The sequence below is a fragment of the Apostichopus japonicus genome, chromosome 8 (assembly GCF_037975245.1).
Source record: "Apostichopus japonicus isolate 1M-3 chromosome 8, ASM3797524v1, whole genome shotgun sequence".
Classification (NCBI taxonomy): Eukaryota; Metazoa; Echinodermata; class Holothuroidea; order Aspidochirotida; family Stichopodidae; genus Apostichopus; species Apostichopus japonicus.
The window spans coordinates 38,766,273-38,791,355 of record NC_092568.1 but is presented as its reverse complement, the minus strand read 5'-3'; the positions used below and the strand labels follow the sequence as shown (position 1 = coordinate 38,791,355).

Here is a 25,083-nt window from a genome sequence, read left to right as displayed (position 1 = left end):
ATTATATTCAGGGGTATAACCTATCATTAACATATTTTCAAATAAAAAAACAAACAAAGAAGTTACGAATAAACTACTTTCCTCTCTGTTCTTATATCGGTGCTATAGCCTAAAATATGTAAACTCTAGTTCAAGACCACAAGTTGTCGCAAACATCTTGCGGTGTCGGGGCGAATAGCCATCCAGGTTGTCGACTAGAATCGTGGCAGCCGGTTTGTCTGGGAGGAAGTATAGTACTATCTGAGAACACGACGGATTATCATGCGACTCGACAAATATAATTAGGTCTATACTAATCACTTCTCAGATCCTATATTTTTGCGTCAACGGTTCTAAAATTGTGTCTACTTTCGTCGAATAATATACAGTATATGTGCTGGCCATGCGCGATAAACCAAGTTTCATTTCTACTCGAAACCTCCGTTTGTCCGTACTGGTCAAGATCACTGATAGCACAGGCAGGGACGTCGCTAGAGGAGGGGGGGGTGGGGTGTCTACCCCCAACTTGGTAAAATTGACGATAGTTGGAAAATTGGAGTGCGACAGTCGGATTTTCAGTAGGTGCCCGAAAAGTTATCAGCATATTGCCCGAATTTTCACAAAAATATTTGGTTGGGGGGGGGGGAGGGGGGATTATAAGTTTGTGAAGTGAGTGCCAGTGGGTACAAATGTATCGAAAAAAGTTCGGAACAAAAGTGCAGTCACGAAAGACGGGGTGTCTGACTGACACTGACCGTATCGTTGATGAGTAGCGCGGGAGTTGGGGGGGGGGGGGGTACAAGGTAGCAGTCGGAATTTTCTGGCTTCAAAACCCTTCAGCAACTACACCCCCCCCCCTCCCCCAATCATCAGGCCTTAGCTACGTCCCTGAGCACAGGCGTCCGCAAAACAAATCCAGAGTGGGGAAAGGGTGGATTGGGAGACAAGCAAACTTTGGTTTTTAATCACCAGATAACTGTCAAAGATATAACCATTATTTACAATAAACGATTTGTGTCCCTTCCGCCTTAAGAAATTCCGGTAAGATGGAGGTTGCTTTGATGCAAAATGGTGCTACATTTTGCAACTTTAAAAACAATGTTGATGAAATTTCGGCTGTTTAGGTTGTAATGTGTAAACATTAAATACATTTACGTAATGTACACAATTTATTTGGTGGTAATATTTTATCTGCCAGGAGGGGACAGGGGGGGGGGGGAATGGCCGAGAAACATAAGTGACAATTTTGTTCCATAATTGCGCGCGCGCAGCTGTATACTTAAACGCTTAGAAAATATTTCCGATTTTGTTCACTGTTATTGGCTGGGACCGAACCGACCGAAGCTGATGCACTTTTTTGGCGTCTGCTAGAAATGTTGAAGCACATCAATACATGTCAGAAAAGGGAATTAATGCTCTTATTTTACTCTAAAAAAATAATATCTCCGAATCTAGCGGTGTCCAGGAGGTGAAGCCCCTGAAGCTGCAACGTTTCTAAGACTTCTTGGTCTCTCGTAGCAAGTTAAAAGCGCGAAAATACATGACAGAAAGAGGAATTAAACTTCTTATTTATATTCCGAGCCCTGGTGGGAGTCCTTGGGACTTCAGCTGAGATATTTCCATATTGCAATTATTTAATGTTCCCTGATAATAACTTGTATAGCACAATTTGAAAGTAATTTCAGATTTTCTTTCACTTTCACTTTAACATTCAATTTCGCTGGAATGCAATTGAAAGCGTCAGTTGTGGTCCAGGCAGTGGCGTAGCCACGGGAGGCGTGGGGGCGACGGCCCTCACCCCCACCCCCATGAAAGCTTGTCGCCCCCAGTCGCCCTCCCACTCGGCTTTTGGATGTCGAAAAAAAATTGCATGTGCGAAAAGTATATCATTGGTCTGAATGGTCTCGAATCTCCATGATGACCACTCATGAACGACCCTTCGACCGCGGACAGGTAGTAGGCTATAGTTGCTTATAAACCTGACGAGACAGCGCATATGCCGAGAAGACATCTACAGTAGTCGCACTGTACTGAAAACTCATGTTAACGACCGTCGAATTATATAATTCCTGCTCTAATAAATACAGGCGCGTAGCCAAAGGGGGGGGGGGAAGGGGACGACCCCCCCCGCCTTGAGCACATTTTGTGTACGTTTTTATGATATCGCTAGTAATTTCAAAATAGAAAATGCTTAGATGCAACTTGCAAGGCATGGGAAGTGCCATTTCCAGCGATCTGGGAGGCATTTTCGGCCATAATTTTCTTGTACGCTTCGCGCCAATCATGGTGGCGCTACGCTTAGATGGTTTCCAATGCCGAATCTACGGCTCTGATAATTTGCCTATAGGTTCGCGCCTCCCTTGGCCAATTCAAATGGACACTCCGACGTTTTACGTCAAAATTTCCATACTTTATTTCGACGTGTTATCTGGAAAATTAGTCCTCGTTATCTCGAAATGTCATTTTTTAACACAATTCGTCGACATGGCAAATGCAAAATTTTGGAGTTTTACGGGATACATCCATATTTAAATAGATCACTTGATTGCACCCTCCTCCCTCCCCCACCCTCCTCCGGCTTCTAGCGTGGGCTTTCTAATAACGAGTGTCGACGCTCGTCCGTCAAACAATGTTTCAAGAGAAATTGTGAACGCTGTATTCTGACTGGTAAAGTAACTGCCAACCACTACGTCCAGAGGGACGAGTAGAAATCGATGCATCTCTGTTCCCTCCGCTGCCGAACAAAAAGTCAACCCAAACGAGGTACTAGCTGAAAACTACCCTGCGGAACTTATAGATGTTGTTTGATATTACATATGAAATATGTACGGACAGCGCCTAACTGTGACCCTTTCCGCGTTCGATAATTTATAGACTTGTATATTTCGCAATGCATGTCTTTCCGATCAGTGCAGGGTATTTGATAAAGTGGCGTGACCAATGTCTACCAATGGTAGCAATTTAAAATCAAAGACAGATAGCAGAAAGAAGGCGTACACTCATCAGCAGTGTGTAGAGGTTGTCCTTGTTCCTTTTGTGCATGTGTATAGATGCATGTGTGCAGCACAGAAGCTATTGTCATGCAGTAACTCCTTGGTCATATTCATACTCATACCAATTACTAGTCATACATCGGCTGTGTGAGTGCGGCATTGTAGCTGGGCATTTCTCTCTAGCTTTTTGTTTACAAAAGAAAACGTTCTGCCTTGGAATACATGGTGAGATCAATGAAAAAGGTTGTTGCAGAGGTGTGTGATAGAGAGCGGAGAGAACTTATCCTTGAAATCAAGGACCTGTCATTGTGTTAACAAATGGTTGTCGTGTTCTAGGCCTAGTTCTGCGATATTTTCGACATTTTCACTAACACTGTAAATTGTAACAGCACCTAATTTTCTAGAGTCCTTTTGTCACTAGCATTAGGGCTAACGTTATGTTAAACATACGTACAACTTTGATTGTGATGTAAATACCTTCAATTCTTCTTCAATTCGTCTGGCATTTACTGACATAGTAAGTAAGCTACACAATATTTCACTGTTGGCCCAGCCTTGGTCTAGGCTAGGTGAAGACTGAATGTATATGGTGAAGTTCATTGGTATTCACCTTACTTTTTGTTAGAAAGTTTGCTTTGAAGACCCAGAAAAAAATATTCTAGATCAACCAAAATCATAATTTATTATCCTACAATATTTATGTTTTGGGGATTTGGCCTTATTTATTTTGAAAGAGGCTCAAAAATAAGATTCTCACACAGAAATATATCCCTATCTGTGCAAGATAGGGATTATGGTTAGCCTACTGTAGGTTAGATTCTATTTGTTGGTTCATCATAAGCAACAACTTTGTACAAGTAGCTTACTAGGCCTTAATGTTTGTGGAAGATACCTCCTGATAAACTGGTATCATTGTCCACCACTTCAGAGATATTGCAATAAAACGAAACTAGCAATGTTAGGACTAAATTATCCACCACAAGGGAGATTTATTGGCCCAGAGCTGGTGTTTTATTCACCAAAAGCTTGACATCTTTCCTGCAGTGTACATATTGGTCATTCTCTGTTAATATTTTGATACATTAGACAACCAAAGATTAAGACCTGGTTGTACGAGGGAAAACCAGAAATACCTAAGTACAAATTTGCGCTAAAGTTGAAGAATAAAATGAACTACCCTAAGTTTGTAAAAGCATTACATGTTCAGTAAATGTAAACTTTCCATCCATTTCTTTAGGACTCAAATCTATCTTACCCTTGTCATGTTTGGACAAAGGTGCATCTGTAAAGCTCTCTCATTGATTTCTGCACAATACTTCTGGTATAAAGTGATATTCAGTCAAGATGGTTCAAGATGGTGAATTGACAAAGATTTTATATGGTCTGCCCTTTTCTACATTCACATATAAATTTTGCAAGCCCATACGCTAACTTTGCTTTCCATTCAACAGATGGATGACTTTGAGGATATCTTGGAGCCGAGACGTAATGAGCTGGATGTTAGGTTTGCTCTTCAGTCTCGTGATGGTGTTCCTGAGTACAAATATACAAATAAGCAAACAAGGAGCCAAGTTAATGAGAGTGTGTTGTCCTCACCCAGACTCAAGTTTACTATTGATAAGGTTGGCTTTCTAGCTGTCTATCTTTCTTTCTTTTCTGTACAGATGTGTTCTAATTGGTTTAGCCTCAAGGCTTGCTAGAACACTTTCTTCCATAACTATGTTGTATGTACTTATAGGGTGTGAAGACATGCACACAAAGAAACGTCTCATGCCGGTAATTTGACCTAGTTTCGAATGAGGTGTAACAGAAGTGTAAAACACCACCAGTAATCCCAGAAAATACACACACAGCTTGCTACCGTCGGTAATTAGACACTAGTGTACAGTCAAGACTCAATACGTACAGCTACGGTCAATACCCACGTCACACTGTACATAGCAGCGATGAACATCTCAGGTCTAGATAAAACATAACAAGGTATCACGTTTCATTACTGTCTGCATTTTGTAGCGACAAGAAGAAAACTTCACTTGCAAGCAACGAAAAGTTAACTTTTTCAGAGCGTGGCACTTGGTTTGGGGCGAGTCTTCAATGCCTTTAACTTAATCATTAAAACAAGTCCATGTGTATTGGTGTGGCAAAGCAGATTCCAGAAGTGCAATGAAATAAGTAAGGAAGATGCAGACCTTATTTTGATTGTGATGCTATAACAGCCATGTTGCCCCTTGCAAACATTACATCAACGTTGTTTAATACTTTGACGAAGGTTTGGCTCCCATCAAGGCAAGGGTAGTTTCAGGAGTAAGTGCAGTAGGGCTGGACATTTTGTTGGTACTCTGTTTTGAACTGAGAATGTTTCACAAATCACAAATCAAGCTAGAATTGTGGTCCTGGGTATATATACCCAGGACCACAATTCTAGCTAGATTATTTAACCTTCAACTTTATGTGATTTTTACTGTAACAAATGACGACAGTAAGTTGAATATGATATAGTTTGAAACATACTGGAACTAACATTGATAGATTTCTAGCAATGAAGATCTTAGCTTGTCTCCTGTATGACTTTAAATGCACAAATTTTCAGGGGAATATCCCTCCAAAATTTGATGTTGGAGGTTGGGGCTGAAGATCCTGTCTCTCTAACCTCAACCTTTGGCTATAATCTCTAACCCTTATCACTGATACGAGAAATGTTTTCTTAATGGTTGTTACCTCTCCCTTCTTTGGAATAGATTGTTACAGAGACTGGACTGTCAAGAAAAGAGGTTGAGAAAGAAGCCTTCGAGATTTTGGATGACATGGCTCATGCACAATCCTTAACCAATTTACGTACATTAGCCTACATATTTCCCAAGTTGTATAAGAGGTTACTCAGGCACTTATACGTGAACAAAGATGGAATCGAGAAGGTATGTAGTCTGTCTGTTTTTTTGTATTTGAAAAATTTAATGTTATAATACTAATTTGAGCATAAATTGATATAAGTTGTATGTTGCCTTTGTTGATTTGCTATTTTCAGGGTTAAAAAAGAATTTAAGTGCTATTATGGGTTTTCTGTTTTCTTTTCTTTTCTGACTTCCTTAAATTCTTTGGTAAGTCATTTAATATTATGATGCCCTTTACTGCCAATTCTAAGCATTGTCGTGGGACACTCTCTGTGCTCTCTGCCATTTTGCATCAAGCAGTGCTTCTTGAGGTACCAGAATTCTGATACCAATATTTAAATTATCAATGCAGACCATAATAGTAAGAAAACTGCTATGGTGTTCTTTATGATTGCAGTCATTCTCCTACAGTATCTCTGTAACCCTGAAAATAATATTCTAACCAACTCTGTGTCGCTGCAGCCTAATTTCTCTCACTACCAGATGTATGCTACTGTAAGACATAAAACCGTTTTGTTACAGTATTATGCTACTTTAATTTCACAAGAGTTGCTTAAAGTCTTCCTAAAGTCTGTTACAGTATGTATTTTAAATTTACATCAATACTTTACCTAGTGCTGTAAATCTGCCATACATTAATATCAAGAGTACCAAGCCTACTTTAAATTTAATAATCAGGCTGAAAGGGTTATATCGTCATTGTAGGTTTTAGAAGGCTAAGTATAAGCTTATCAAACCTGTTTGGAAACCTGGAAAACTTTATGGACCTTGCAGGGAACATTACTCTTGAGTGAATCTGGAGAGAAATTAAATATGGCCAAGTAAGGCAACTGACTAATTTAAGTGAGGTGGGAGGGGGATTTCAGTGGGGTGTTTAAATTGAGGGTACAAGGTGGGTAAGGGGGGGGGGGCAAGCCTTCAAAGGATGAAGTAGGAAACTGACTAATGTAAAGGGGAGGGAATGGGTGGGGTGAGGGGTATAGAGCCCTAAGAGGATGAAAATGAATTGTTGATGGTATTTAACAACATTTTTGTAGCAAACATCTCAGAACCCAATACAGTTCTTGTACATACATTGGAATAAGATTTTCGGCACTAATTCTATCACATACTGTATGTGGTATATTTCATCCCCCAGTTACGAGCTCAGGTGAAAGATGCCCCTGTTATTTTGCTGCCAACTCACAGGAGCTACCAAGACTTCTTGGTAATGACCTATGTCTGCTTCCATTACGGCCTGCCACTGCCTTTTGTAGCCACCGGCCAAGGTATGCTGTTCTTTGTGATATTACGGATATACAGTACATGGTAGAGAGTCGCTCAGAGTTTTAGCTATTTTGTGGAAATTATATAAATCCCACAGACATTGCTTGCACTTTGTCTTTACTGCTGCATCCTTAGCTTGAAACAATTGTCGTTGGCTGTCCCTAATTATCCTGTCTCATTGAATAAATTGACAAACAGCAACAAAAATTCCATTGTACAGGTGGGGGTTTACTTTCATCTCAAATCTGGATGTTTACCACTTTTGCCGGTGGTTTTTCATGCAACCTGTTGGTTTGGCATATTTTGTCTGACCATTAAATATCATACACAGAAATGTACAATATATAACACAACTGTCCTTGCAATTGTTGGATTGTGTATATAAGAATGGTACAAGGCAAAACCACTTCTCTGTATTACCAGTTTAATGACATATCTTTACAATCTGAAAGTTTTTATATTCCATAAAGAGTGGGGTTTGCTTTGATTTGCTTATCTTCTTCAGATTTTAATAAGATGAAGTTAATCAACGAAGTCTTGAGGATGTGCGGTGCCTTCTACATCCGTCGGTCATTCGGCACAGATGACCTTTACTGGGCGCTGTTCACAGAATACGTACAGACTAATGTCATCAATGGGGAACTTCCCCTGGAATTCTTTCTAGAGGGTACACGGAGCCGGACCGGGAAATTTCTACCGCCAAAACTTGGTATACAATTGACGTGCATACTGCTGTAATGTTTTGTATTATATAAGGTGGTAATGTCTGACTATGAACAAGGCAACAGCATTTCCTTACTTTATTCACAGGTTTGAGTCTATAGTACAGTGCAGTACAGTGTTCATATGAACATGATAAACTTTCGAATACCGCAGCTAATTCACATCAATAGCAATTCACCTCATGAATATCAATTAAATTGTTATTTGCCACCCAGTTGGGACAATGCTTTCTATACTGTACTTTCATGTCTCGCTTCAGAGCACTGGTAGTGAGCAGTATGATATCATGTTTCTATCAGATAAAGGGTAGGAACTGTTTGTACTGTCAATATGTGTGCTTTGAAGCATGATATGGGATGACAGTTTAGAGAGGTATTAGCATTAGGATATTGTCCCAACTGACTGTTATTTGCTGGCATTGTAAATGGGGGGGGGGGGGGGTAAATTGAAATACTACTTAGGTCTGCCTTTAATGTGCGCCAATAGTAAGGCTTTGAATGTCAATGAGTTAAGTAGGTAAGTAATATTCTATAAAATCATACGTGTAAATTTTCTACTTTTGACATTTCTTCCTTATTTTGTGACCATCTGATTTTGGCTAAATTGTTAATTGATACTGGTTTCCTCATTCACAGGACTGCTTGCCGTAGCACTGGAGCCATATTTCACAGGGAAAGTCCCAGATATACTAGTTGTGCCTGTCAGTTTTACATATGATCGTATACTGGAGGAGTTATTACACTCAAGAGAGATGCTAGGTATTCCCAAACCCAAGGAATCTACTTCAGTAAGTCTACCAGTCTGACCTCCAGCTTTACAAGACCGGTGCAAATGATGTTTCTTTTTCTTTCAGTTATTTTAAGCTTTTGCAGACCATTGTTGCTTTTCTTTACGGAGTAATTTGAAAGATGTTGGCTAATTCTTTCAGGAATTGTGAGATCCATACTCCTTCAAAAGAGGATTTTGCTTTGAAACTTAATAAAGTTGATCTAATGCTTTCTGGTCACTTCGCCCAACTGCCATTCTGCCATTCTGCCCAACCAGCCTGGTCATTTCGCCCAAACTTGTTGGTCGTTTCGCCCAACGTTGTTGGTAATTTCGCCCAACCATTTTTTACTCATATTCAGTCAGAATCGGGGTGGAATAATATCACCTTTTCTATTTCACTAGTTCAATTTGATTTATTTGGGGTTATAGTATTATATTCGGTTCGTATCCTGTAACGTTAACAATGCCCGAACGTTTCCTATCAAACCTAACCCCTAAAACACTGATCCATCCTACCGACAGTAACCACGACTTCAAGTTTCCTTAATATTCGGTTCGTATCCCGTACCGTTAACAATCCCCGAACGTCCTTATTGAAGTATAATATTTAATCTAGGTTGGGTGAAAGGACCAGGCTGGTTGGGCAAAATGACCAGGCTGGTTGGGCGAAATGACCAGACTGGTTGGGCGAAATGGTAATGTTGGGCGAAATGGCAGTTGGGCGAAGAGGTTGTTGGGCGAAGTGACCAGCTTCCAATCTAATACTGTAATCACCATGATTGAACTGCTGCATCCTAGAGTTCAAATTTTACAATTTGCATTGAATGAAGTTGGTATCAGACTTGACCACTAAAGGAATTAAAAGTTCCTTGAAAACATAATTAGTTTCTTTAGTTTAGAATATAACAACAGGAATGATAGAATTGCAGCATAAACTGCAGAGATTGATGCATGAAACAAAGCATTCTTATTTGACAGTTCAGGACACAAAGCTTTTGCTTTGAATTGGACAGTGGTAATAATTGGATACTTGGGTGTTGGTTACTAATATATTTACTTAGCTTCATGGCTTACCTGTCTCTCCACAACCTCGGACTTCTGCTCTACCATGGCTAGAGTGAACTGGTAACTAGCACTGTACACCCTCAGTGACCGGTCACTTTACGGTCAATGACATGTCTTCTCATTTTACAACCCAAAGTATCTAGAAGTGTGTTTACGACTTTTAAACGTTTGAATATTTGCAATTGGTAGCTATCTTGATATTGCTTGGTGCTCACCTCTTTATTCCACCAATTCTGTGACTGTTTTATGTCAATATACTGTTCAATTCAGAGGTTTCTGTGCTGGGTTTGTTCCCCATATTCCAAGTTCTTTAAGTGGGGTGGGTGTAGCAATGTGTATATTCTGACTGCCACTCCCCCCCCCCCCCTGGTAGGCCTTGGGATAACAAACTTGTTTGTATGACAAATTTGTTGGCAGTGAATGGAATCTTAAATATAATCTTAGTTTAAAAAGGTGTTTGGTAAACAAACTGCCAAAGAAGTGCCAAAAGTTGATTTCTGAAGCATTTTGTGTTTATTTGGTTATTTTGGTGATTCATTGGTTGAAGCTGAACAACCTTCATATTATTCCTCATTACTAGTTACGAAGAAAGGTTTTTGACAGATTTCATTAAAGTTCGGATGATTTTAAATTGGCTATCAAATCATTAGGTCACTAAGTGTTGGTAAGAACTTTACCTGCAAACACATGTGCCGATGAAAGTGTCATTAAATGATGTCTGTGAGCAGACAGTTAGGTCTGATATATTGTAGGTTGTTAAATTCACTGTCCAGGTTGTATGTCTATATCACTCTTTATTTAGTTACTTTTTTGTTTGTTTTGAGAAGTGACCCTTTGGACTTCACTGGGTCAGAAATCAATTAAATGTCACATGACTACTAAGAGTACCCCACAGACCATTCTGCCAAGTCATCATAAACAAAACAAATCTGTTTGGAAAAAAAAATATATATATTATATGAAATAACATTGCTTAACATCACTTTAAACATTTGCTGTGAAATGGGTGAGGTCTTGTTTGCATGAAATTGAAAGAACAATTTTTGGGTAGAGAACTTTATTGAAATTTGTAAAAGATTTGATGAGTATTTACTTACATCTAGCAAGGATGAAGAAGGCATCATCATTAATTTAGGCTTAAATTAAGTATTTTAGGCTTTCAGTATAAACTGAAGGTGAAATGAATATCTTGAAAGCCAGAATATTTGTAGATATGTTATTAGCTTTCAAATTTGCATTTTTGTTGGACTTTGAATTCAGTCTTATGTGATCTCGATGACATGTTAATTGAATGTTATGCATCTTTTAAAGTGGCCTGTATAAATGCCATGGAATTTCCATTTTCTCCTCTTCGCCCATTCAGGGTTTGTTCAAAGCGAGAACTATTTTACAAGACAACTACGGTGACATTTATGTTCATGTTGGTGACCCTATATCTGTTCGTGAGATGGCCTCTCCGAGGATCGACAGATCAGTGCATAATACTCTTCCAAGGTAAATGTAATGTTATATATAAAATGTTGTAAGGAAAAAGAATATTAGACTTTTGCACTTTGAAGGTGTCTAGCTGTAAGCTTGAATTTCTTAGTTTGTGTCAAACAATAGTTTTGTCAAAATTCTGATTATACCTTGAGATACTAAGCCAGGTAGTTGTTACTTTGTTCATGAACGAAATGTATGCATATCATCAGGCATGATAATGTTGTTTAGATCTACAATGAAAGGTAAATCCAATTGAAAGTGTGGGCATTCATTGGCATGTCATGTCTACAGTTACTGTAACATGTGTGTGTGCATGAAACACAAGAAATAAGCTGTGTGTATTTTTGCGTGTGCATGAAACACAAGAAATAACCTGTGAGTATTCTTGTGTGTGCATGAAGCACAAGAAATAACCTGTGTATTCTTGTGTTTGCATGAAACAAGAAATAAGCTGTGTGTTTTCTTGCGTGTGCATGAAAGACAAGAAATAACGTGTGTGCATGAAACACAAGATATAACCTGTGTATTTTCTTCTGTGTGCATGAAGCACAAGAAATAACCTGTGTATTCTTGTGTGTGCATGAAACAAGAAATAAGCTGTGTGTATTCTTGCTTGTGCATGAAACACAAGAAATAACCTGTGTTCATGAAATACAAGAAATAACCTGTGTGTATTCATGTGTGTGAAAGACACACAAGAAATAACCTGTGTATGTGCATTGAACACAATAAAAAATCTGTGTGTATTCTTATGTGTGCATGAAACACAAGAAATAACCTGTGCGTATACTTGAGTGCACATGAAGCACACGAAATAATCTGTGTGTATTCTTATGTGTGCATGAAACACAAGAAATAACCTGTCTATTCTTGTGTGCACATGAAACACAAGAAACAAACTGTGTATTCTTGTGTGTGCATGAAACACAAGAAATAGCCTGTGTGTATTCTTGTGTGTACATGAAACACAAGAAATAACCTGTGTGTATTCTTGTGTGCACATGAAATGCAAGAAATAACCTGTGTGTATTAAATGAATATTAGCTTGTATTTGGTATTATAGACACTGTGAAAGTATCATCAATTATGTTGACATTGTTGTCATTTTAAATGATGTGCTGTAGAAATGGGCATCTTGAAGACAATTCTAACAAGTTGAATATTGCAATCGTAAATAGACATGTAGCTAGTTGAAATAGGTAGAATGATTGAAAATTTCTTCCCATATCTGTCTCCAAACCATAACTGCACTCTTAACTAGCTCACTGATAACTAGCTCAGTATGATCTCCGTAGCAACGGGACTGACATCACTTCAGTGCCCATTGGCATACAGAAAATCCTACCTTTCATTTTGTTAAGGGTTAAGCCTATGTGTTAATCATACATATGAAATATTTTACTTAAAGGTAAACTTTGTTATTTGTGTGGGAAATGTCAATTGGTTGCTTTTGATGTATGAAGTTGATTTTTCATTTTTTTTTTGGATCTTTTTCTTGAGACCATTCTAAACTATGACAAGATTTCCAAAAGTAACTATAATTTTGAAACAGCATTTGTAATACAACTTTTCAAGACCCCCCCACCCCCCCCACATCTGTCATTTTCTCTCCTTCCTGGTGTGTGCACATCTCCTACATTCATGGCTGATGGAATGCATTGCTGTTTTCTTTTCTTCAGGTTTCTATTCAACTTATCATCTTCTGAACAGAAATTTGTAGCAGACTTGGCTTATAATGTTCAGGAATCTCAGCTCAGGAATATATACATGTCAGTTTGGGTTCTCTGTGCTACCCTATTGATGCAACGACCTCACGGTTACACTCTGAGGGACTTCTGTAGAGACGTAGAGTGGTTGAAGGACCTGGCCATTAACCTCGGTGCTAAGGTCGCTTGGCCAGGTAAGCTCCGTGACCCGTTACCAAATTTTAAGGCTGAAAATTTCTGTACTTTGAGCAGTATTCTTTTTAATTTCACAACATTTTTTTTTGAGGAATTTGCCGTCACAAGCGCAGTCACAAACTTGTACAATAATGTATTTACAATTGCCTTTGAAAGGTTCATCACGACCTATTTGTACCATATTGTTTCAGGTTTGACTGCTGAAAGACCTATGGGTATATTGTTCTGTGTTTGGCAGCATTTTGGTATTGTTCTTGAAATATATTGAAGTTGATTGTTGCCTATTCACTTATTAACAAATTGTGCATGTGTGTGTGATCAAAAAGGTGTACATTTCTAAAAATCAATGCTGGAGATAGGACCAAATTTGAAGAGCAGTGTAATTATTCAGTCCTTCGTTGCTATTTATGCTAGGTTTTAGTGTTCAGCTTGCCCATTCAAAGAGTAAAAGGGGTCTAAATGGGACATTGTAGATAAGCAATCTGTTTTTATTGGAAAATTTTGCTTTCTTTGTCAAAAAGTTGACTTGGCAATCTTCTTGATTTGCAGGTCTAATGTCATCGCTGGGTCATAGAGAAAGTGGCAAGAACAACCAGATTTTTAATTTTGTTACTTTTAAAAATACAATGAATTTCTCAAATACGTGAACATCAGGTACAAGATCCTCACCAAAGTTTATAACACTTTCCCTAGTTGGAAAAAGTTCTCTGCGTGCCTCTATCCAGTACTTGATGAAGTATGGATATGCATATTGTGCTGTATTTTGTAACCCTTGAGAAGTAAGCATTACCCCAGGTCCTTTGATCTCTCTTGCCTTCACAAAAGAATTCGATGGTCTTAGTTATTATAGTAGCAAGGATCAGGGTTTTTACTCAAAACTTCAAGAAGAAGCATGCTATAAAAAACACACACACACATAATGGTGACAGTAGCAGCAGGAATATTATATTTATTTCAACGACTGAAATTTTGGAAAAATATTTGAAACTTTCAAGAAATTTCAGTTTTGAAAGATATTATAAAAAGGTTTTGTTGAGCTGCTAGGATTTCAAGGAAGTGGGTGTATTTTGGTAGATTGTGTCCACACCCACCCTAAAGACATTTTAACTAAAATAAAAGACATCAGTGTTATTTTGTTGCTCTAGTGTCGGGGGGGGGGGGGGAGGGGAACAAGCCTGATCAGCTCCTGCAGGTTAGTAAAAACAATCTCATAAAGTACAAAAAACAAAAATAACAGACTATTAAATATTAATACATTTGTAAGGGTAAGAAGACACGCAATAAACATGTTTGTTATATGAGATGTTATCGACCGTTTCATTGAAAATTCAACTCTGAATCCTTCTCTGAAGTTTAGATATCTTGATTTTCTACAATATGTTCTAGAATAATGAGGCAAATTAGCTGGCAAAGGCAGAAGGCTTTGACCTCACAATAGCATATTAACCACAATGTTATTTTACAGGAAGATATAGGTCTTTGCATAGTAATTTGGATTGCTGACTGTCCTTAAACAAAGTTCTCTAAGATTTTAATAAATCATAAGCAATATTTTACATTTGACTAAGTAGTACTGTAGTATATGCATAGTAATTTGCATAGCTGACTGTCCTTACACAAAGTTCTCTGAAATTTGAGTCCCTCATATTACAATATTTCATATATGGAATAGTTATTACTGTAATCTTAAGTGTAAATACTATTATTATATTGCTTTTTTTTTCCCATCCAAAGGTGAGTATTCTGTTCAAACACTGGTAACATCTCATCTAAAGAGACACCGAACCTTTGTTAATCTCGCCCACAAGAATCAGGTCTCTATTAATGCCTATGAAGGGAGCCCCCTGCCTCCGACTGGTTCTATGGAGATGAACAGTCTGGATGAAGTAATGTCACTAGCCGTCGTGCCGATGGGCATCGCCATGTACAGGAATCATCTCGTGTGTCGACTGGCTAATGTCTGCCTCCTCACTTCTTCCTTTTGTGGGACTAATGCAATATCTATTGGTAGGTTGTGCTCATGTTGTGTTCATGCACAGTAAAGCATTGAACTATGACAGATCATTTAATGATCTCTTCTCCTTCTATCTTTGACTGGAATCATTCCAAGATCTATTCATCTACTAATACCATGGGATGATCTCATCTACATATATCATGGATAATCTCATCTACTGATACCATGGGATGATCTGATTTACTGATATCATTGGATGATCTCATCTAATGATATCATTGGATGTCTCATCTATTGATATCATTGGATTATCTCATGATCTTATTTAATCATCATTGGATGGTATCATCTACTGATACCATTGGATGATCTGATCTACTGATATCATTGCATGATATCATCTACTGATATCATTGGATAATCTCATCTACTGATACCATGTGATTATTTCATAGGATGATCTCATCTACTGGTATCAATGGGTTATCTCATATTGTGATATCATGGATCACTCATCTACTGATACCATTGGATAATCTCATCTACTAATATCATTGGATGTTCTGATCTGCGATATCATATACTGGTATCACCAAGTGTCCAAACAAACCTGCTTATTTTCTAATGTGTGATTGATAATAATGCACATGCAGACAAAAGATAAACACTTACGGCAATTTCAAAGGTTATCAGTATCTCCAACTGAATGCGAGTATGAATACCTCTTGTTGACTTTCCCCTTCCATGTTCACAGGTGATCTCTTTCTAAAGTTTTGGTTTCTTATCCGAGTCTTCCAGAAGGAGTTTGTTTTCAAACCATCAGTGACAGAAACCGTAAGTCATTTAGCTATAACATTCTCATTGATTGGTATCGGTGCAATTGTGTTTACAGTAAGACTCTTTTGGAGTATTTCCATTCTAAATCTGCAGAACCATAATCTCGTCATTCCACTTGTTCCACTCATTTTTCGCACATAGCATGTATTGTTCCATTTAGCAGTTAGATATGAAATTTGCTGTTGGTTTCCCACCGAGACAAATATGACCCCTCCCACTGTCGAAATTACTTTTTAATTTGACGAAATAACTTGACCATATCTCAGGATACCGATAGCTGTCACAGAGTCATCCCTAGAATTTAAAAATTTATTATTGGATTAGAACACAGATCAGTTACTGCACCAGCTTATGAAACCAGCCCAATAATATGTGCTGATGATAAAGCCATTAGGTGGATCTTATGATAGGTACAAAATGGTGACGACGATTTTTTACTGACAATGATTGTTATAAACCGACTCTTGTGTTTATGTTCTCAATGTCCACTTGCAAACATTGCATGGGTCTTTTTGTTTTCTATTGTCATACGGTGATATCCACTGGCTGATCTAGCATATTAAATAGCCCAAATTGGGAGACCTCATGTATTGTATTCCAAAGGGTGTATAATGATTTCAAATTCAAAGAAAATAGCAGCAGTTATTTTTGTAGTATGTATATGCACAATGCATTGCAAATAAACTGTGCTGTTGCATATTTCAATAGTGACAAAAGAAAAGCTGTGTACCTGGTAGTTGGATGTATGAGCTTGGTTTTTCAAGCTCTGTATTCTTATAAATCTCAGATTTTTTGTTATTCATTTTGGGCAAAAGACTATAAACAATATTCTCCATGTTGGAATGTTTTCCAAAGCGAGAGAGATAATTAAGGAACACATGTGACCAGATGCTTTTGGTGTTGTTTCCTGACATATTTTCCATTTCCATCATAAAACCTTTTCCATGCAGTTTATGGAAACAGCAAACATGTATATTACAATACAAGAACTTCTTAAAACTTAAAGAATTTTAAAATTTTAGTTTTGAAATGATAACAAAATTACTTTCTTCAAACATAATATGGCATTGAATTTCACCAGGGTAGCATAGACCAATTTTTAATCATATATATATTGTAAGTTATGAATGGCATCAAGCTTGTGTCGTCGTTTAAATGGCATATTTTGTAAATGTTGATGTAAGGATTTCCCCCCTTCTTCTGTTTTTGTCTTGTTGCATAATTCAGGAGTTTGCAGCTACACTGAAGAAGCTTGAGAGCTGCACTTTTATACAAGTATGCAACACAGAGAAGAAAGTTGAAGTATTATCCAATGGCATGAAAGCTATGTCATTTCTTTCCAAGATGGTGGAGCCATTCCTTCAAGGGTATTATGTAAGTGAAGGGTGGGCACCAAATGGCTTTTGCAGGTTTCAGTGAAAGTTACATTAGTCCTGTGAAGTGGTAATGTAAAGCTGTTTGCTTACTGAAGAATACAATTAAAGAAGCTGTATTTATTAGGCTGCCTGTCTTTTGTCCTAAGGCTGTGTGCTCATAAACAAGATCAGTAAGTTCGTCCATGTGTTATATTATATCATCCTATCACAATATGGTACTAGGCCTATACAGAAACACCCCAAAGTGTGTATACAACTATACATATTTTATGTTTTTCCTTGCCATATGGTTTCCGGGCCATCTTTGGTGGGAATTTGAAAACCTAACAGGCCGCAGAAATTTTGCAATGGGGCCGTATGCAGTCTGTGGGCTACACTTTACTCACCTGGGATATAAAGTATAATAGAATATTGCTTTGCACAATGTGAACACAAAGTGATACAGTTTATAATAAATCATAAAGTAGTGGATGACCTCATGCAAAAGTACACCAATGTTTATATAACTGTATTGTCACATCTTTCCAAAAATCAATAAATGGACCTAAGTCATCATCACAAAGAGCTTTCGCTCTGATCTTCAGCCGTGGTATAGATACATTTGGACTTCTGCAAACTATGACAATCTATTTAACAGTACAGCTCATATTAAATTGCTGCAGTTTGCAAGATATAATTTTCAGATGAGAAATGTGTGGATTTCTCCCGTATAGTACAAACTGACTTACCAGGGTTTTGAACAAAACAACATAAATTTTCATTGATTCTATACTGCATCAATTATCTACCTGACTGTATATTATCATTACATTTAAGGAAGTAGTGAAGTGTGATGATGCACCACAACAACCTTTTTCTTATTTTTCAACTTGATCAATTATACTTTTATCTTTGATATCAAATCTGCACTTTCATGTTCAAAAGTGCCATAGTAGTACCAATTCTTTAGTACGTCTTCATCAATAGAGTACGATATCATAATTCTTTCCTGAAGATGTCTAAGACTTGAAGGCTATATTTCCTTTCCTTTATTTCAGATGGTATGTCAATATTTGGTGCAAACCAAATGGAATCCAGACAATGACAACAAATCAAAGTCAATTGCCAAGAACATTCAGGCTTTAATTGCTCAAAAATTCATGAATGGTGAGTCACATTTATAGTGTGGTGTCTGTCCCTACATATTTCCATAACTGTTTATCTGTTGTAGTTCATATATCTGTCTGTTTATCTGTTGTTGTTCATATGTCTGTCTGTTTATCTGTTATTGTTCTTCTGTCTCTGTTTATCTGTTCTTGTTCATCTGTCTGTTTGTTTATCTGTTGTTGTTCATCTGTGTTTGGTTATCGGTTATTGTTCATCCATTTGTCTGTTCATCCATCTGTCTGTTTATCTGTTCTTGTTCACCTGCCGGTCTGTTTATCTATTGTTGTTCATCCATCTGTCTGTTTATCTGTTGTGGTTGTTCATCTGTCTCTGTTTATCTATTGTTGTTCATCCATCGTTCTGTTTATCTATTGTTGTTCATCCATTTGTCTGTTTATCTTTTGTTGTTCATCTGTCTGTTTATCTGTTGTGGTTGTTCATCTGTCTCTGTTTATCTATTGTTGTTCATCCATCATTCTGTTTATCTATTGTTGTTCATCCATCTGTCTGTTTATCTATTGTTATTCATCCATCTGTCTGTTGATCTGTTGTGGTTGTTTATCTGTCTCTGTTTATGTGTTGTTGTAGTTCATCTGTCTGTTTGTTTATCTGTTTTTGTTCATCTATCTGTTTGGTTATCTGTTATTGTTCTTCTGTCTCTGTTTATCTGTTCTTGTTCATCAGTCTGTTTGTAATACAAGTGTGTCTGATACTCTTCTTCATGTGTGTTCTGTTTGTTTGTGATTTACTTTGTGTTTCATCAAACTTCTGTTGACTGCAGGTTTGTTTATCTGGTTGTAGGACTAAAACACACAGAATGGAAACTTTAAAAACTATGTGGGAAACTTAAATAACAGGGAGGCTGCACCAGAAGGGCAATTCCACCCTCCCGGTATGAGACCTAAATGCTAAGAAAAATGACAATGGAGACCTGCAAGATAACTTTTACATATAGTTGTGTGCTCTGGTTTGTGGCTGCACCCTATGAGAGAAGTCACCCAGGGGACACATAGATGTGCTGCACTGTAGTGCCCCAGGAGGGATTGCTTGAATTGTGCGCACTTGGTTGTGTGAGTGTGACAAGTTACCAATTGACCAGGGGTTAATTTTGGAAAAAGTCCTGGGAGAAGATCTTGCCTTGATTCAAGACTGTTAGTACCCTCAACCTTAACCCCCTCATTTTGTAGACGGGTTCGATGAAATCTGCTTGGACATTTTTCAAGTGGAATATTGGATTACTCAGTCCTGCATGAACAGGATAAAGGGTGATATCAAATTTGTGTGTGTGCATGGACTCTGCAGTGACCCTGGAGGGGGTAGTCTTGAGGCAAACTGAATGCTGTAGTCGTGAGTGGGAGGCTGTAATTGTTCTGTGCAGCATTCTTTATCAAGATTAGAATATGGAGCCATCTTACTTCCACCTTCTTATTACAGATGAAATGAAGCATTTTGACACCTTATCTTTGAACCTGATCGGCAATGCACTAACGTCCCTGGTTGCTATGGACTACATTCAGTGCAATAAAAGGTATGTTCTATTCAACTCTCAGTGACATTGTAGGATATTGGAGTTAAGGGATGCCTTTTGGGCAGAATATTTCAGCCGTCTATGTTGTTGTCCCAATAGAAAGTAAATGAGATATGGTAATGTTTCTACAGATATTCTAGTTCTCAAGATATTCACCTATTCAGGCTAACTTGATGATGATATCAGTTCCTCAGTGCTGGCCTAAATTTTAATGTACTCCATTGTTTCATAAATTCCAATATATTAACCAAACCATGATCTTTAAACGTCATATGAACAACAGAGGACCATTGTGTGACATTCACAGCTAACTTAGATAATGACATCGGCTCCTTAGTGCTGGCTTTAAATATTAATGTAGTCCATTGTTTCATATATTCTAATAAGTCAAAGAAAAAAAAAATGTTCTTAAATTTCATATGAACAAGAGAGGCCCTCTGTGTGACATTCAGTGCCACTTGTCCTTGACAAGTAAAACATTTGACAATCTTCTCGCGTACTGTAATAATATTTATAATCATATCTTACTATATGCCACTGTCGATGATAGCCTTTTCATATATCTAACCAAATAAACTTTAAAAAGAAGAAAATATAATAGATTAGAAAGTGAATTTAGTTTGTCCAAGTTGAAGTAAAGGGCAGGTATTGTTGGGTGTGATAATTCTGCGGCCATTTACGTCAGTGTAAGATGACTTTTTGGCGACTTTCTTTCTAACTTTCAGTGAAAACGGTGGAAGTCTCTCATGGCAAGCATCGAAAGTGGAAGAAGTTATGGCTAAACTGGGTAAGAACGTTGGCATTTTCTTTGCCCTCAAACTGGAAGTGCACGCATAAAGTAGGGAGATGCGTGTGGTCAAAATCATCAGGATCCGCCCCACAAGTTTAGCTTGCTAGGAATCTAAAAGTTTATGAACTGTGCTTTACAGCTCAATATGGTGTTTGGCTTGGGAAGTGTCCACTTTACAAACGATCAATAATCTCATGGAAAAAGTATCTGAACTGGTAAAATTTAAAAAAATTGCATGATTCTGCTACTATTTTTTATTGCAAATGTTGACACTTAACTTCAATGAAGATGATGTGCATTTGATAAGTGATGTTTTTTTTGTGGTACATCGATTATATTAAAAGTTCTGATAACAACATAGGTATGTCATCTGAATGATACAAAGGAATTATTAACATAATGTGAAAATTGATTCTGAATTGAGTATTTCTTCTTCTCCACTTATACCGAAATATATGTATACATATCCAGAAAAACATTGATGATAAGCAGAGGTTAAGTCAAGAGTCGCAAAGTTCCTTGATTGAATGAGAAAAACAAGTCCTTAATGCCATGCATTTTCTACGAGCAGAGCTAGTAGAGTTTCGCTTCAAGGCAATGTGCTTCTCAACTTAAAGAATGAATTTCATTTTATAGAAGAAATTGTAGCAGTCAGGCTTAACATTGTTTGGTTTACAATTGAAGATAAAGTATTTGATGTGAAGGATAAAAAAATTCAATGGGTCGTATTCTGTCACCAGTTTGCCGAAGAAAAGATCTTTTTTTGAGCAGATAAACTGTCTACCAAAAAATTTCTGTTCGCAATCTAAAAGGAAATTGGACGTCGCATGACAGGACCAGAATAAATGTTAAATAGTTTCCTCTTCAATATTGCAAAATGTTCAGAGTGGAGAAGCCGCTATTTTCATTAAATTTAAAGGCGATTGGTTCCCAAGATGCGGATTTGACAAGTCATGTTACTTTACAACGAATTTGATACTTTCCCAATAATTATGCAAGAAGAATACAACAGTTCTTTCAGTGCTTAGCGGAGAAAGATGGCAATCACACATAAGAACACAAGCAGACAGTTCCTTCAGTGGATAGTGGAGTAGAAGGGCATTAACACATTGGAATTGACTAGACATGTATTTTTTTTTTCTAAGGGCTACAACACAATTGATTGTCCGATTCGTATGTTTCTTTTAAATCAGGCAATTAGAAAATGATCTGGCCAGATGTTGGATTTGAAAAATTTCCTTCAATTCGACCAAATTTAAAATGCAGTGCATCCCCTAGATAAAATGGCTGATACTGTGCAATATGTTGAGTGGTTCACATGAAAATTGATGTTTTGATCCTAATTTATATTTACCTTTATTAATGTAATTATGAAAAAGCCTTACGTCACAAGAATATTTGTTTTATGACACCCACCTAGATTGGACAATTCCAAAATTAAAGATAAAATCTTTTTTTCGTCAGGTTCATACCTACCAAAATTGGAGATAAATGGAGGAGCAGTGCAGACTCACAGAACCAGAAGAGAACCAATGTCAGTAACATCAAAGTTGTGACATGTAGTATTGTAGAAGAAGATATGCAATTGTTGTTGGTAGGCAATTGTTGAAGGATATTGTAACTGATTGATAGCCTAACACACAAAATGATATGGATCAAATTCAGCCTAACCACCATATGAATGCAAGAAGATTGGCAAGGCCATCATTAAAATTGAAAAATAGGTATGCAATTTTTTACAAATTGAAGCAGAAATGCAGTAATTTCATTGCCTGTGTGCAGTCTTACACTATGGTAGCATTCAGCCAGTTCACGCTCGGAAGCAGAATATTAGTTTGATTACAATAGAAGGAGTACAATGCAATATTTCATCTTGCATAAGTTTCCTTTACTAGAATTCCAAAATCCTCTTCGTTTGTCGACAAATCCACAAGGTAGCGACTGAAGTACAAGGAGCTTTGCTAAATTACAAGAATAGAGTCACTTTAAATCTGTTAGGAATCTTGGATCGTCTATGGGCCATACCAAGCAATACTATGTTCTTGTCCTCCAAAACTAAGCGGCAATATTGTCAATTACTTTTAGTATGAAAACAAGCTACAGACAACTGTGACAGGACCATTGCTCCAATCAGATCCTGATTACTCCTTTAAATATCATGTGTATATGATTAATAATTGGCTATGACGATTCTGATTTTGGCATTATGCAAGAGACAGCATTTTATTTTAAGTTTAGCTTGCAGCTTATCTGGTTTCTTTTCCAGAGCTTTATATTGCTTTTCTTAAATGCAATTTTGTTCAAGGTTTTGGCATTAAACTTCCTTATTAAAGCTTAATGGCTTTGTGAATAGTATATTGAACCTCTCAGAAATGTCATGTGCAACTATTTTGATGATAAATATCAGCAAAACCTAGATTTATTGTTCCCCAAAATATTTAATACTTATACTGTTTTTGTTGTTGTTATAAATCCAAACTAGGAGATTAAGATTTTTATTATATTGCTCAGCATGGAGTAAAATGATTTTAAAAACTCTTTCAAATCTTAAGCTGTACTTCAGTCTGATAATCTTGTGTTTATGAATAATAAATATCAAGATAACGAAAAGAGATCAAAGAAGTACAATATCAAAAATTTGTAGAAAAAGGGATTGAAATACTTTTGTCCCCAAATCCAAGGAAGGAATCTTTTATCTGTAATTATGGGAGAACTTTTTTTCATGAGTTGGTAGGAATTAAATAGGTAGTAAAGTTGAGACTCAATATGTCACGAAAGTGCCGGAAAAGATGTTGACCTTTCTAATTGCGGATACCAGTTATATCCTCAGATTTACTTGGTTTTACTGAAGTCGTCTTTTACACATGTTAGCCATAGTCTAATTTCCACCATATTCGTTTCAGATATATTTGCAATGATCAGTAAAAAAAAAAAAGAAGAAGCTGTTTACCTTATTGTTTATAATGGTGCAATTAATCAGTAGTTATTCTCCACAGTTTTAATGACAATAAACAAAAATCAGCCTTTCATGTTGTATGTTCAAAGTAAGATACGTTAATATAGATATATCCATTTATGAAAGTGTGCTATCCCCAGGTTGAGTGTTGAAGTTAAACATCTGTTGTGACACACATATAAGAAATAAAGTAAATTAAGGAGTATTTAGATGGCAAAACAAATTGAGACTGCAAGAACCACTAGTCTGGACTAGGTACATTTCAATTTCATCAGCATATAGCTAGAATGCTAGAAGTCTTTCCAGACTACTTTACTGGAGCATTTGCTCCTATAAACATCATTGTCAAACCACTCAATTATCCACATCTTCGTCCACAAGTAACTATAGGGTAGTCCTTTTTCGTGAAGAATATATGCGAAGGAAATGAATTCTTTTGTTCATGGAAACGCCTTGTCTATCCGATTATACCATTTATACATTTAAGCGTAAACTGCTTGAATAAGGTGCTAACACTTAATCGTTTAATTACTGGATGATATTTCTCCCAGAGCAAATTTGCCTTGAGATTGGCAGTATAATGTGGCTGTTACAGTTTTGTACATATGTGACAATTATTTGACTTTAGAGCATGTGGGCATGCAATACTGATACACGTGGGATGTGATGAAGAATGGAATATGAATATGCATAAATTACAAGCAACTCAAAAGACCAAAAAGAAGAAGAAGGAACACGTTTGTTTGTCTTTAATCTCTCTTGAATCTGTAAGTTATACATCTGGAACATCAAAAATTAAATTACTTTCAAATAACAAGACGATGTTTGATTGAGTAACTAAACAGTTAGGTTCTGGTTCTTTGGGAAATTAAGTCCATTGTGTTTCCTTTTACGATTTGATGCTCTAAACAACTCATGTTTTCTACAGTAACTCCTGACATATTCTTTTATTTGTTTATAAAAGTCATTAGTGTGCGCTTCATATTGTTGTATGCTAAAACTGTAAAGAGTCCTCGAAGCCTTTGCGCAGATATTGTGCACCAGTACAATTCTTGTTGAAGGTTGATCGGTGTTGGCCATTATTTGACTTCCTAGCATAGTTTAGGGAAGAAGTGATGAACATTTAATATTCCACGCAGTATACCTTTAAGCTGTAGGAGCTCCTTCCCGAAGGAGCTCCTAATAGAGCTCAAACAACATACTACTGGTGAACATACCTTTAAGCTACCTTTTCATTGCAGTGTTATTTCTACAGTGTTCTGACCAAGCAATGCAGTATTTACTCATAGTGGTGGAACTTTGAACCTAACAAAGAGATTACCATAATCACAACAAATTTGGCTACTCCAATTTCTAGAGTTTTCTTTTATTTTGTGTCCCACAAAATTAATGTAATGAATTCATTGTTTCATTTGCAATTGTTGA

General features: G+C 37.1%; 1 protein-coding gene across 4 annotated transcripts; it reads left to right on the top strand.

The window, feature by feature from the left end:
- The first annotated feature begins 2,877 nt into the window (after window positions 1–2,877).
- Window positions 2,878–24,539, top strand: LOC139971922 (dihydroxyacetone phosphate acyltransferase-like). 4 transcript variants are annotated; one of them, XM_071978767.1, is made up of 15 exons: window positions 2,878–3,227; window positions 4,424–4,594; window positions 5,711–5,887; window positions 7,002–7,131; window positions 7,635–7,838; window positions 8,488–8,639; window positions 11,049–11,179; window positions 12,847–13,067; window positions 14,803–15,075; window positions 15,780–15,859; window positions 17,090–17,236; window positions 18,276–18,384; window positions 19,819–19,912; window positions 20,638–20,699; window positions 22,167–24,539. In XM_071978767.1, exons 1-15 carry the CDS (start codon window positions 3,195–3,197, stop codon window positions 22,256–22,258), a joined length of 2,076 nt encoding a protein of 691 aa, XP_071834868.1. In that variant the 5' UTR covers window positions 2,878–3,194; the 3' UTR covers window positions 22,259–24,539. The 4 variants fall into 4 exon arrangements, with proteins under 4 accessions (XP_071834868.1, XP_071834869.1, XP_071834867.1 ...); XM_071978768.1 differs by having other exon boundaries at window positions 2,879–3,197; XM_071978766.1 differs by having other exon boundaries at window positions 2,905–2,997.
- The last annotated feature ends 544 nt before the right edge of the window (window positions 24,540–25,083 follow it).

Excerpts from the sequence above, each read along its gene's own strand:
- LOC139971922 (XM_071978766.1), top strand. The coding sequence starts at position 2,920 with ATGTCTACCAATGGTAGCAATTTAAAATCAAAGACAGATAGCAGAAAG. Across the intron at positions 7,132-7,634 it reads TTTTGTAGCCACCGGCCAAG|ATTTTAATAAGATGAAGTTA; the intron begins GTATGCTGTTCT and ends TATCTTCTTCAG. Across the intron at positions 18,385-19,818 it reads TGCTCAAAAATTCATGAATG|ATGAAATGAAGCATTTTGAC; the intron begins GTGAGTCACATT and ends TTCTTATTACAG.